The sequence below is a fragment of the Cucurbita pepo genome, chromosome 15, assembly GCF_057944985.1.
Source record: "Cucurbita pepo subsp. pepo isolate OVF chromosome 15, ASM5794498v1, whole genome shotgun sequence".
Taxonomy (NCBI): domain Eukaryota; kingdom Viridiplantae; phylum Streptophyta; class Magnoliopsida; order Cucurbitales; family Cucurbitaceae; genus Cucurbita; species Cucurbita pepo.
In genome coordinates this window covers 1,891,512-1,904,867 of record NC_141812.1, presented here as the reverse complement: position 1 = coordinate 1,904,867, position 13,356 = coordinate 1,891,512, and the positions used below count along the sequence as shown (strand labels likewise).

The 13,356-nt window shown below is 34.7% G+C and overlaps 1 protein-coding gene across 1 annotated transcript; it reads left to right on the top strand.

Annotated features, from left to right (window-relative positions):
- Window positions 1-7,641: 7,641 nt before the first annotated feature.
- Window positions 7,642-12,287, top strand: LOC111811929 (tetraspanin-20). Its single transcript, XM_023699001.2, has 6 exons — window positions 7,642-8,290; window positions 8,730-8,829; window positions 10,804-10,884; window positions 10,956-11,060; window positions 11,610-11,789; window positions 11,891-12,287. Exons 1-6 carry the CDS (start codon window positions 7,977-7,979, stop codon window positions 11,939-11,941), a joined length of 831 nt encoding a protein of 276 aa, XP_023554769.2. The 5' UTR covers window positions 7,642-7,976; the 3' UTR covers window positions 11,942-12,287.
- Window positions 12,288-13,356: the final 1,069 nt, after the last annotated feature.

Below are 13,356 nucleotides of genomic sequence, written 5' to 3'. Positions count from 1 at the left end.
TCAGCGGTTTATTATTTTATTATTTATTTTTAATTTCTGTTTTTACTTTTTCTTTTTTACTTTCTTTTTTTACTTGTTATGACGGTTCAACGTTCTAGTAAATCACTAGTAAGATATTTGTCAAGTGAATTCTTTTTTACTTTTTTATTGTCAGGTGAATTCTGATGGTTCACATGTTCTAGCAAATCACTAATAAGATATTTGTCAGGTGAATTCTGATGGTTTAAATGTTTATTATTTTATTATTTATTTTTAATTTCTTGCAAATCACTAGTAAGATATTTGTCAGGTGAATTCCGACTGTTCGAATGTTTATTATTTTATTATTTATTCTTTTAATTTTTCCTTTTTACTTTCTTTTTTTACTTATTCGTTCTAGCAAATCGCTAGTATATTTGTCAGGTGAATTTTGACTGTTCAGATGTTTATTGTTTTATTATTTATTTTTAATTTTTTCTCTTTTACTTTCTTTTTTTACTTATTTTGAAGTTCAAATGTTCTAGCAAATGTTCTAATGGTTTAGATGTTTATTATTTTATTATTTTTTTACTTTTTCTCTTTTACTTTCTTTTTTTTACTTTTTTTTTATTGTCAGGTAAATTTTGACTGTTCAGATGTTTATTATTTTTTTTACTTTTCCTCTTTTACTTTCTTTTTTATTTTTTTATTGTCGTGAATTATGATGTTCTTTCAAATCTAGATATTTGTTGGGTGAATTCTGACGGTTCAATTGTTTATTATTTTATTATTTTTTAATTTCTTTTTTTACTTCTCCTCTGTTACTTTCTTTTTACTTTTTTTTTTATTGTCGGGTGAATTCTAATGGTTCAGATGCTCTGCAAAGTTATTATTTTATTATTTATTTTTAATTTATTTTTTTACTTTTTCTCTCTTGATTACTTTTTTACTTTTTTTATTATCGGGTGAATTCTGATTCAGATGTCTACAAAGCTCTGATATGATTATTATTTTATTATATATTTTTAATTTTTTTTTTAACTTTTCCTCCTTTACTTTATTTTTTTATTTTTTTTATTATTGTTAATTATGATGTTCTTTCAAATCACTAGTAAGATATTTGTTGGGTGAATTCTCACGGTTCAATTGTTTATTATTTTATTATTTTTTTTAATTTCCTTTTTACTTTTCTTCTTTTACTTTCTTTTTACTTTTTTTTTATTGTCAGTGAATTCTAATGGTTCAGATGCTTTGCAAAGTGATTATTTTATTATTTATTTTTAATTTATTTTTTTACTTTTTCTCTTTTGATTTTTTTTTTACTTTTTTTTATTGTCAGGTGAATTCTGACTCAGATGTTCAGATGTCTGCAAAGTTATTATTTTATTATTATTATTATTTTTTTTTTTTTTACTTTTTCTCTTTTGATTTCTTTTTTACTTTTCTATTTAAAGAATAACATTTTGTCATTGACGGGAAGTCTGTCACCTATTTCATTCTCTATCTCCGTTAAATCTCTAGTTTATTTTTTTGAGAGGATAGGGATATAGATTCCCAGTGGGAATCGAGTTCCCTCGAGTAATTTTTCATGTTTATTATAATTTTAAAAATAGTTATTTTAAGATATTCATATTTTAATATAATTTTTATTAAAAAAAATTATTAAAAAAATCATAATAAATCAATATAGTTCAGTAGTATGTATTATCATTAGAGTCTCGAAATTAACTAATTTTTTTTTTTTTTTTTTAATATAGTAATGAAAATGAGAAAGGATATATATATACACTCTGATATAAAACATGTTCTTCAGGTAGTAATGGCCGAAGTGATAGGTTTGAACACCGGATCAAACCTCACTATGAAAGTAGGGAATCCCGACACGAACCGTTTAAATTCTTTTGTGGTGCTTGAACCAAAATTATTATAGTAATAGTGGACGATACAAAATTGTGGTAGAGATCTAAATATATAAACATCGGAAACCGAAAGATATTATTGATTTTTTAAAAAAATTAAAAATATTTTATAAATAAAAAAATGTAAATTTTAATAATATTTTTATTAATTTAACCGTTAAAATTATTATCTGATTGTATAGATAATAAAATTTAACAATAAAGCTACAGATGCAATGTCTCCCAATATAGTAGCATCATGGTATGACCCTTATTTTATTATTATTAATTAAAAGCCTTATCATTTTTTCAGATTATCCACGGCATCTGGAGTAAATTACAGTTGGAAGATGTGAATTTATGAACGGCTCAGATCGCGAGATTAGATTAGATAAGTGTAATGAAATCAAGAGTAGATACTAAAAACAATGTGGCTTTGGAAATCGTGCAAACCTGGCACGTTAGGATCATGCCATGTTGGCCAGTTAAGAAACAAAAAGTGAGCTCCACGTTGGTGAGTGGGACCCACTAATCATCCACGTGGCTGGGTTATTTAATGGACAATAATTTAACGAATTAGAGATACCAAAAGAGGGAGTCGAGGATGTCAATTTAATTTGTTGGATGGAACCTAGTGAAAATCCACATCCAATCATAACGAGGGAGAGAATTTCTGACCGAAAATGGGAGTGGATGGAACCTAGTGAAAATCCACATCCAATCATTACGAGGGAGAGAATTTCTGACTGAAAATGGGAGAGGGAGTGAGGATGAAAATCCACATCCAATCCTAACCAGGGAGAGAATTTCTTAGCGAAAATAGGAGAGGGAGTGAGGATGAAAATCCACATCCAATCCTAACCAGGGAGAGATCCACATCCAATCATAATGAGTGAGAATTTCTGATGTCAATTTAATTGGTTGGATAGTACCTAGTGAAAATCCACCTCCAATCCTAACTAGGAGCAATTTCTGACAGAAAATGGGAGAGAGAATGAGGATGAAAATCTCAGTGATAGAATTTCTGATGTCAATTTAATTGGTTGGATTGGACCTAGTAAAAATCCACATCAATCATAGCAGGAAGTAGTGAAAATCCACATCCAATCATAACAGGGAGAGAATTTCTGATAGAAAATGGGAGAGAGAATGAGGACACTTCTGACAGAAAATGGGAGAGAGAATGAGGATGAAAATCCACATGAAAATCCACATCCAATCATCCAATCATAATCAGGGGGAGAATTTATGACAGAAAATGGGAGAGAGAATGAGGATGAAAATCCACATCCAATCATAACCAGAGAGAGATCCAAATCCAATCATAATTAGAGAGAGAATTTTTTATGTCAATTTAATTGGTTGGATAGGACCTAGTGAAAATCCACATCCAATCATAAACACGGAGATAATTTCTGACAAATAAATAAATAAATAAATAAATGGGAGAGAGAATGAGGATGAAAATCCACATCCAATCATACCCAGAAGAGATCCACATCCAATCATAATCGGGAGGTAATTTCTGATGTCAATTTAATTGGTTGGATGGGACCTAGTGAACATCCACATCCAATCATAAGCCGGGAGAGAATTTCTGATAGAAAATGGGAGAGTGAATGAGGATGAAAATCCACATCCAATCATAATACGAGAGAGAATTTCTGATGTCAATTTAATTGATTGGATGGGACGAGTGAAAATCCACATCCAATCACAACGAGAGAGAGAGAGAGAATTTCTAACAGAAGATGGAAGAGAGAATGAGGATGAAAATACACGTCCAATCATAACAGATCCACATCCAATCATAATCAGGGAGAGAATTTCTGATGTCAATTTAATTAATTGGATCAGACTAGTGAAAATCCACATCCAATCATAACTTAGGAGAGAATTTCTGATAGAAAATGGGAGAGAGAATGAGGGAGAGAGAATGAGGATGAAAATCCACAACCAATCATAACCAAGGAGAGATCCACATCCAAATCATAATCACGGATAGAATTTCTGATGTCAATTTAATTGGTTGGATCTGACCTAGTGAAAATCCACATCAATCATAGCAGGGAGTAGTGAAAATCCACATCCAATCATAACAAGGACAGAATTTCTGACAGAAAATGGGAGAGAGAATGAGGATGAAAATCCACATTCAATCATAACCAATAACCAGGGAGAGATCCGCATCCAATCATATTCAGGGAGAGAATTTCTGATGTTAATTTAATTGGTCGGATGGATCGGACATACTGAAAATCCACATCCAATCATAACCAGGGAGAGAGAATTTCTGACAGAAAATGAGAGAGAGAATGATGATGAAAATATTGTGTTCCGGTTTGGGCAATTGGTCGATTTTGTTCATACATTTTAATACCGAGCAATTTTATATCGCATATTCTTATTATCACGAGTTCATAATGAAAAACGAGTGCAAACATGAATGGACCTTTTTTACACGAAACTATATATTGAATAATTCTAGCACGATACGAAGCCTCAAACTACTGAATACACAGGGCACTGTCCTTGGTTTGCCACCAACGAAATGGTGTTCTTGAAAACCTATTTCGAATATGGAAAAATGGGTTGTAAACCCTTTTAGATCGTTCTATTCATACTTGAAAAGACCGGATCAGTTCGCTGATTTCATCCCATCACGAGCACCTACGATATCATGATCATATTACTTTACTTGTATTTTCGTCTAGCAAATCACTAATACTATATTTGTTAGTGATGGTGAATTTTTACTGTTGAGATGTCTGCACGTGCAAAGTTATTATTATTATTATTTATTTTTAATATTTTTTTCTTCCTCTTTTAATTTTCTTTTTTATTTTTTTATTTAAAAAATAAAAAATTCACTGAGATATTTGTCAGTGAAAAGACAGGATCCGTTGGTTGATTTCATCCCATCGCCAGCACCTACAATATCATGATCATATTCCCCTGTATTTTAGTCTAACAAATCACGAGTAAGATATTTGTCAGGTGAATTCTGACAGTTGAGATGTTTATTATTTTATTATTTATTTTTAATTTCTATTTTTTACTTTTCCTCTTTTACTTTCTTTTTTACTTTTATTTATTATCAAGTGAATTTTGACCGGTTCAAATGTTCTAACAAATCTGGTAAGATATTTATCAGGTGAATTTTTGATGGATGTATATTGTTTTATTATTTATTTTAATTTCTTTTTTTATTTTTCCTCTTTTGCCTTCTTTTTTACTTTTTCTATTGTCAGATGAATTCTGACGGTTCTAGCAAATCACTAGATATTTGTCAGGTGAATTTCAACGGTTGTTTATTATTTTATTATTTATTTTTAATTTCTTTTTTTACTTTTCCTCTTTTACTTTTTTTTTATTGTTAAGTGAATTTTGACCATTCAGATGTTCTAGTAAATCACTAATAAGATATTTGTCAGGTGAATTCTAACCGAACATAGAGAGAATTTCTGACACAAAATGGGAGAGAGAATGAGGATGAAAATCCACATCCAATCATAATCGGGAGAGAATGTCTTATGTCAATTTAATTGGTTGGATCGGACCTAGTGAAAATCCACATCCAATCATAACGAGGGAGAGAATTTCTGACAGAAAATAGGAGAGAGAATGGGGATGAAAATCCACATCCAATCATAACCAGAGAGAAATCCACATCCAATTATAATCAGGTAGAGAATTTTTTATGTCAATTTAATTGTTGGGTCGGACCCAGTGAAAATCCACATCCAATCATAACCAGAGAGAGATGCACATCCAATCATAATCTCATAATCAGGGAAATCATAACCAGAGAGAGATGCACATCAATCATAATCAGGTAGAGAATTTTTTATGTCAATTTAATTGTTGGGTCCGTGAAAATCCACATCCAATCATAAGTAGGGAGAGAATTTCGGACAGAAAATGGAAGAGAGAATGAGGATGAAAATCCACATACAATCATAACTAGGAGAGATCGACATCCAATCATAACTAGGAGAGATCGACATCCAATCATAATTGGGGAGGGAATTTCTAATGTCAATTTGGATGGGACCTAGTGAAAATCCACATCCAATCCTAAACAGGGAGAGAATTTCTGACATTAAAAATGGGAGAGAGAATGAGAATGAAAATCCACATCTAATCCTAACAAGGGAGAGATCCACATCCATTAATAATGGGGGAGAGAATTTGTGATGTCAATTTAATTGGTTGGATGCTACCTAATGAAAATCCACCTCCAATGATCTTCTGACAAAAAAATGGGAGAGAGGAGGATGAAATTTTTTTTAAATGATTTTTCGGACACAAAATTGGAGAGGGAATGAGGATGAAAATTTTTCTGACAGAAAATTGGAGAGAGAATGAGGATGAAAAACCACTTCCAATCATAACTAGAGAGAGATCCACATCCAATCATAATTAGGAATTTCTGATGTCAATTTAATTATTGGGTAGGACCTAGTGAAAATCCACATCCAGAGAATTTGTGATAGAAAATGGGAGAGAGAATGAGGATGAAAATCCACATCCAATCATAATCAGGTAGAGATCCACATCCAATCATAATCAAAGAGAGAATTTCTTATGTCAATTTAATTGATTGGATGGGACTAGTGAAAATCCACATCCAATCATAAGTAGGGAGAGAATTTCTGACAGAAAATGGAAGAGAGAATGAGGATGAAAATCGAGAGAATTTCTGATGTCAATTTAATTGATTGGATCGGACTAGTGAAATTCACATCCAATCATAAGCAGGGAGAGAATTTCTGACAGAAAATGGAAGAGAGAATGAGGATGAAAATCCACATCCAATCATAATCAGGGAGAGAATTTCTGATGTCAATTTAATTGGTTGGATAGTACTAGTGAAAATTCACATTCAATCATAACTAGGGAGAGAATTTCTGTGTGTGTTGTCCTATGTCTATCTGTCAAAATGATGTCTACTTGAAAAGGATTGGAAATGATTCAAAATATACTATACGGGGAGGCACCATGTTGGCTTTCCACCACTCTTGGTCCCTGAGGCCTAAGCGAGCTATCATGTGGCACATGCATGTATCACAACATGGGTTCGTGTCTCAAGCGTCTTTCTTTGAAAAGGGTCTTTCAAGGACAATACCGAACAACACAAATGTGTCGGTATTGCGTCTCAGTCCATAAGACAGATGTTGGATTATGCACCCACTATCTGGAACATATACCGTAGGCGGTTTAGCATGAACACAGAAGAGTCCAATGCTCGAGACAATCTAGATGGTCGAGCAAGCCTAGATTGTCAATATTTCTCGAGGCATGGGATGACATCACAATGCATGGATCATGTTATTGGGAACCGAGATAACAATGAGATGCGACATGATTTTGTCGCACACGATTGAACATGTATGCACGAACGGAGTGTGACCGAGCAAGTTTGGATTCTGCACAAGCTATGTTCAGTTGGCGAAGTCAAACCTCATCAACGGTCCGACAAAGCAACAAAGTCGTGCGAAAAATAAAATAAATATATATATTTTTTAAGTGGACATTTGTAACCATACATTTAAATTTATATGGGCCACATAAGGAAGTCATCTATCTCTTGGGCCCCCCACTCCATTCTAAATGCTAATAATTAGAAAATAAAATCTATTTTTCTTTGTAATTTGTATATAATATATATATATATATATATATATATATATATATATATATATATATATATATATATATATATTACTTTAATTCATAAATGAATTTTAAAAAACAATAATCTTTTGGGATTCGATATTTAAAAAAGAAAAAAGGATTCGAAATGGGAGAGAGAGGGAAATTTCAGTGTTCTTGAATGATTTAGTTTAGTAATACAGCCTTGATTCCACGCGATCGATCGTTTCGATTTCGAATACAGAATCCAAAGGGATTTGGGATTTGGGATTTGGAGGCCATACGATTTCGATTTGTTGCCTTCAACTCTGTCTCTTTCGATCCTTTTTCTTGTTCTTCCTTTACAAAATCCCTTTCTATTTTGCTTTTTCACTGAAAATTTCCATTTCTTTCCATCAACAAAAAGAAGGGAACGCTGAGAATCTGGATTTGGGTTTGAATTCTTAGGCTGAAGATCCACCAGAAATGGCTCGCACTTGCTGTCATGTTTCTCTTGCGTTTATCATCAAATGCTTCAATTTTCTTCAGGCATTTGTTGGGGTTTCGATTATAGTTTATTCGGCATGGATGCTTGATCGCTGGAACCACCATCTCCCTGTTTCTCCTCCGCCGTCTCCTTTACCGGCTTTGGCTCCTTCTCCGGCTTCGTTCTATTTAAGTTCTGAATCCGTCGCTGTTGCCGATCGGATCATGCCAATCAATTTAGCTGCTGATTTGATTCCCGGTTTCGATACGGAATTAGAAATTGATTTGAACGCCTTCAAGCTTCCAGCTCCTTGGTGAGATTTCTTCGAATTTGTTATCCGGAATTTCTGTGAGATTTTCGATTCGTTCGTGTTTCTTGCGACTCTTAATTAGGGCAGATTTATGAACTGGGGAACTTTTTGCAATCAATCAACTTCGTATTGCATTTTATACTGTTTGAAATTTAGTTCGATTGTTTGGAGGAATTTAAGCTTCTCTGGCAGCAATTTTACTCTTAGTTGTTGGGGATTTGTCCATGGATGGGACTCTTCCCTGAGAAGTGAACTAAACATGGATTTTGCTGAAGTCTTCTACCGATTGATTCTCTTTCTGTAAATTAATTTGGTAGTTCTCAAGTCTTTTTATGGTGAGTTATCATATGATTATTGCTGCATATTGGTAATTATGTCGTGAAGTGTTGGATTCAATAGGCTTATAAGATTGTTGAATTGTTGTTTTCTCTTTGGTTGGCAGGTTCATCTACTCATTCATGGGATTGGGCATCTTGTTGTGTTGTATTGCTTTAGTTGGCTGTATTGCAGCTGAAGCAATAAGTGGCTGCTGCCTCTGTTTCGTATCCTATGATTTGTAGTTCATTACAGCTTGTTTTTCAGTTCTAGATATTGCCTTTTTCCCCTGAAAAGTTACTGTTTTGGGAATTCGAAATACTTCGATGCTGAATTTATCTTTGTTCCTGAGTTATAGGAGTGAAAATCATACCCCACGTAGTTGAATTCCCGAGGACCAATAGATACTTGATATAGGAACTGAATTTATCTTTGTTCTTGAGTTATACGAGTGAAAATCATACCCCACGTAGTCGAATTCCCAAGGACCAATAGAAACTTGATATAGGAACTGAAGTTATCTTTGTTCTTGAGTTATACGAGTGAAAATCATACCCCACGTAGTCGAATTCCCAAGGACCAATAGAAACTTGCTATAGGAACTGAAGTTATCTTTGTTCTTGAGTTATACGAGTGAAAATCATACCCCACGTAGTCGAATTCCCAAGGACCAATAGAAACTTGATATAGGAACTGAAGTTATCTTTGTTCTTGAGTTATACGAGTGAAAATCATACCCCACGTAGTCGAATTCCCAAGGACCAATAGAAACTTGCTATAGGAACTGAAGTTATCTTTGTTCTTGAGTTATACGAGTGAAAATCATACCCCACGTAGTCGAATTCCCAAGGACCAATAGAAACTTGATATAGGAACTGAAGTTATCTTTGTTCTTGAGTTATACGAGTGAAAATCATACCCCACGTAGTCGAATTCCCAAGGACCAATAGAAACTTGATATAGGAACTGAAGTTATCTTTGTTCTTGAGTTATACGAGTGAAAATCATACCCCACGTAGTCGAATTCCCAAGGACCAATAGAAACTTGCTATAGGAACTGAAGTTATCTTTGTTCTTGAGTTATACGAGTGAAAATCATACCCCACGTAGTCGAATTCCCAAGGACCAATAGAAACTTGATATAGGAACTGAAGTTATCTTTGTTCTTGAGTTATACGAGTGAAAATCATACCCCACGTAGTCGAATTCCCAAGGACCAATAGAAACTTGCTATAGGAACTGAAGTTATCTTTGTTCTTGAGTTATACGAGTGAAAATCATACCCCACGTAGTCGAATTCCCAAGGACCAATAGAAACTTGATATAGGAACTGAAGTTATCTTTGTTCTTGAGTTATACGAGTGAAAATCATACCCCACGTAGTCGAATTCCCAAGGACCAATAGAAACTTGATATAGGAACTGAAGTTATCTTTGTTCTTGAGTTATACAAGTGAAAATCATACCCCACGTAGTCGAATTCCCAAGGACCAATAGAAACTTGCTATAGGAACTGAAGTTATCTTTGTTCTTGAGTTATACGAGTGAAAATCATACCCCACGTAGTCGAATTCCCAAGGACCAATAGAAACTTGATATAGGAACTGAAGTTATCTTTGTTCTTGAGTTATACGAGTGAAAATCATACCCCACGTAGTCGAATTCCCAAGGACCAATAGAAACTTGATATAGGAACTGACTTTATCTTTGTTCTCGAGTTATACGAGTGAAAATCATACCCCACATAGTCCAATTCCTGAGACCAATAGAAACTTGATATAGGAACGCATGTGTTCGTGTGGAACATACTGATCCTAACAAATGGTTTGAAGAGTTGCATTCCAATGGCTTAATTCAAGCAAAATGGACAAGGAAAGAGGATATACTTTCTTCCATTGTTCACTTCTTCACCTTATTTCAACTACTTTTGGAACTCTTGATCCTTTGTGTTTACTGTTTTCCTGAAAGGGAAGAACTTTGTTTCTTGATGAGTGAACATTTTTGTAACGGCCCAAGCCCACCGCTAGCAAATATTGTCCTGTTTGAGCTTTCCCTTTTGGACTTCTCCTCAAGGTTTTAAAACGCGTCTGCTAGGGAGAGGTTTTCACACCCTTATAAAGGATGTTTCGTTCTCCTCCCCAACCGACGTGGGATCTCATCATTTCTATTTAGCATCTCTTTCCCTTAACCTAGCAATGCTAGTATAACATGCTTATGATGCTATTTATTCTCGTTGAAGTGGCTTTGGTGGCATTTATTGGCATCGATCGCCGGTGGGAAAAGGTATTGTTCTGCACTTGAAAGCAAATTTACTTGTTCTATCAATATGTATTTACTCGAAAACAATGGTGCAGGATCTTCCGTTGGACCCAACTGGTGAATTGGAGGAACTTAGGCGATTCATTGAAGATAACATCGATGTATGCAAGTGGATCGGTATCATTGTGATTTCAACACAGGTAGAATAGACTGAAACTAATCGTAAATCTTTCGTTTGTTTCTGAATCCATGTCGTGGTAGAATGTTAACGGGCGAAATTGTAGAAAATACCTCTGGACTTTGCCTTTTGTTTTAAAGACTTCCTATTTTTCGGTAGTTGCATGCCATTAACCTTTCATCAATGAGTAGAAATCTTATAGAATATTGGATGGAAATTACTACGTGTGGCAAGGACATGGAACGACGTGGTGGTGTTTTTGGGTCCCAATTTCTATTTGGTATCACTAGAGTATCATTCTAGGTTCCAATTTTTGTTCACCATTCTAACGAATTTCTACTCTAATGGTTAAAAAAATAACGGTATTTCTTAAACGAATGACAAAGTTCAATCTAATATTCATTTGAGTGATACCAGATTATATTTGTCTGGTGGTTCGTGTTTCTTCTGATGGTGGCAAATGCTGCTCGTTTATGCGATTTACTCGAAGTTTATATAGTGTATTCTCTCAGGCACGTTTTGATTATACTTGTTATGACCATTCACTTGATTCTTTAATGCAATGTCTCAGGCATTGTCTCTACTGCTAGCAATTATTCTGAGATCCATGGTTTCAACTCGTAGAACTGAGTATGATACAGAAGAGGAGATTGGTGCTCGAGATAGAACTCGGGAGCCATTGCTTAATCCACCAGGAAATCAAGCTTCTGGTGCTCATTTTGACCTTTGGGGCGCTCGAATGAGAGAGAAGGTATCGTGTTCTTGCACTGATCTCTTTTAGGAAAGGGAAAGAAGATAAAAAATTAGACAAAATCTGTTACTAAATGTAGTTTCCATCCTATTCATTTGCAGTATGGATTGAACAACAGTGACAGATACAATTCATCGAATCAAATCTCGTAAACCGAAGAGAAAACTCAAGCAGTCGAAACAGAAAGCCTTCCTTGCGCAGATCAGAGGAACCTCGACGTTACCAGATTCTCTCTTTGCTACATCGTGTTATTTCAACCGAAGGTCGGAACTGTTCCACTATGTCGTGTGTGCTTTGATTTTGGTTGGTCTTATAGGATAGATTACAATCAGCTTTGTGAAAGAAGGGAAGGTCATGGCGTGTGTGATGAGATGAGCATATCATCAAAGTTGAGGAATTTGAATGAGTTCTATTTTAACATTCTAATCTTGTAAACTGAGTGAGGTCTGATCTAATGGATTATTTGTAGAAACCTTGTTTAAAGGGTCATTACTATCACGGCTCCCTTATAGTATACACTGCTCAGAGAAATAGATATACCTGAAAGGGCATTTAGAAAGGCTGTTACAGGCTGCAGCTAATCAAGTTTATATATATATATATATATATATATATATATATATATATATATATACACATTAACAATTTAACCTAACTATTGTTATCATGGAAGAGAGTCAATACTTTAGGCAATCACGTGTCTGCTTAGTGACTCCCAAAATGGATGGAGACAGTGTCCCACAGCATTCAATTCAATTCAGTGGGTGAAGAATGATGAGTCCACTGTCATTGGAACCCCTTATCATAAAGCCCTAGATTCCAAATATGAATCCGTGAGATATGTCCTTGGAACCAAATATTCTTTGTAAAATCTCTCCCACCCTAAAAAAAAAAAATATTCTTTACAAGAGTAGAAACCTCTCTTTAATCGACCCAAAACCTAACATTTTTAAAAAATCTTGCAGGGAAGCTCGAAAGAAAAAAAGATAATATCTACTAGCAGTGGGCTTGCTACAAAGAGAAAACCCAAAAAAAGACTATCTACTTGCTGTGTGCTTGTTACAATATCTACTAGCAGTGTGCTTGCTGTAGAGGAAAAACCCAAAAAAGACATGGTATATGAGCCAGACACCGAAAGGTAAGCCAACATTGGGTTAAAGGACAATATCTGCTAGTAATGGATTTGAGTTGTTACAAATGGTATCAGAGGCAGATACTGGACAGTGTGCCAACATTGGGTTGTTCCAAATGGTATCAGAGCCAGACACTGGGCAGTGTGCCAACAAGGTCGGAGCCTCAAAGGGGGGTGAACATCAGGCGGTGTGCTAGCAAGGACGCTTAACCCCAAAAAGGATAAATTGTGAGATCCCACATCGCTTGAAGAGGGGAATGAGTACCAGCGAGAACGCTGGACCCTAAAAGGGTGGATTGTGAGAACTGACATCGATTGGAGAGGGAAACAAAACATTCCTCCTTTAAAGACCTTGAAGGGAAGCCCGAAAAAAAAAGGCTCAAAGAAACAATATGTGCTACCGATGGACTTAGACGGTTACAGAATCGCATGTTA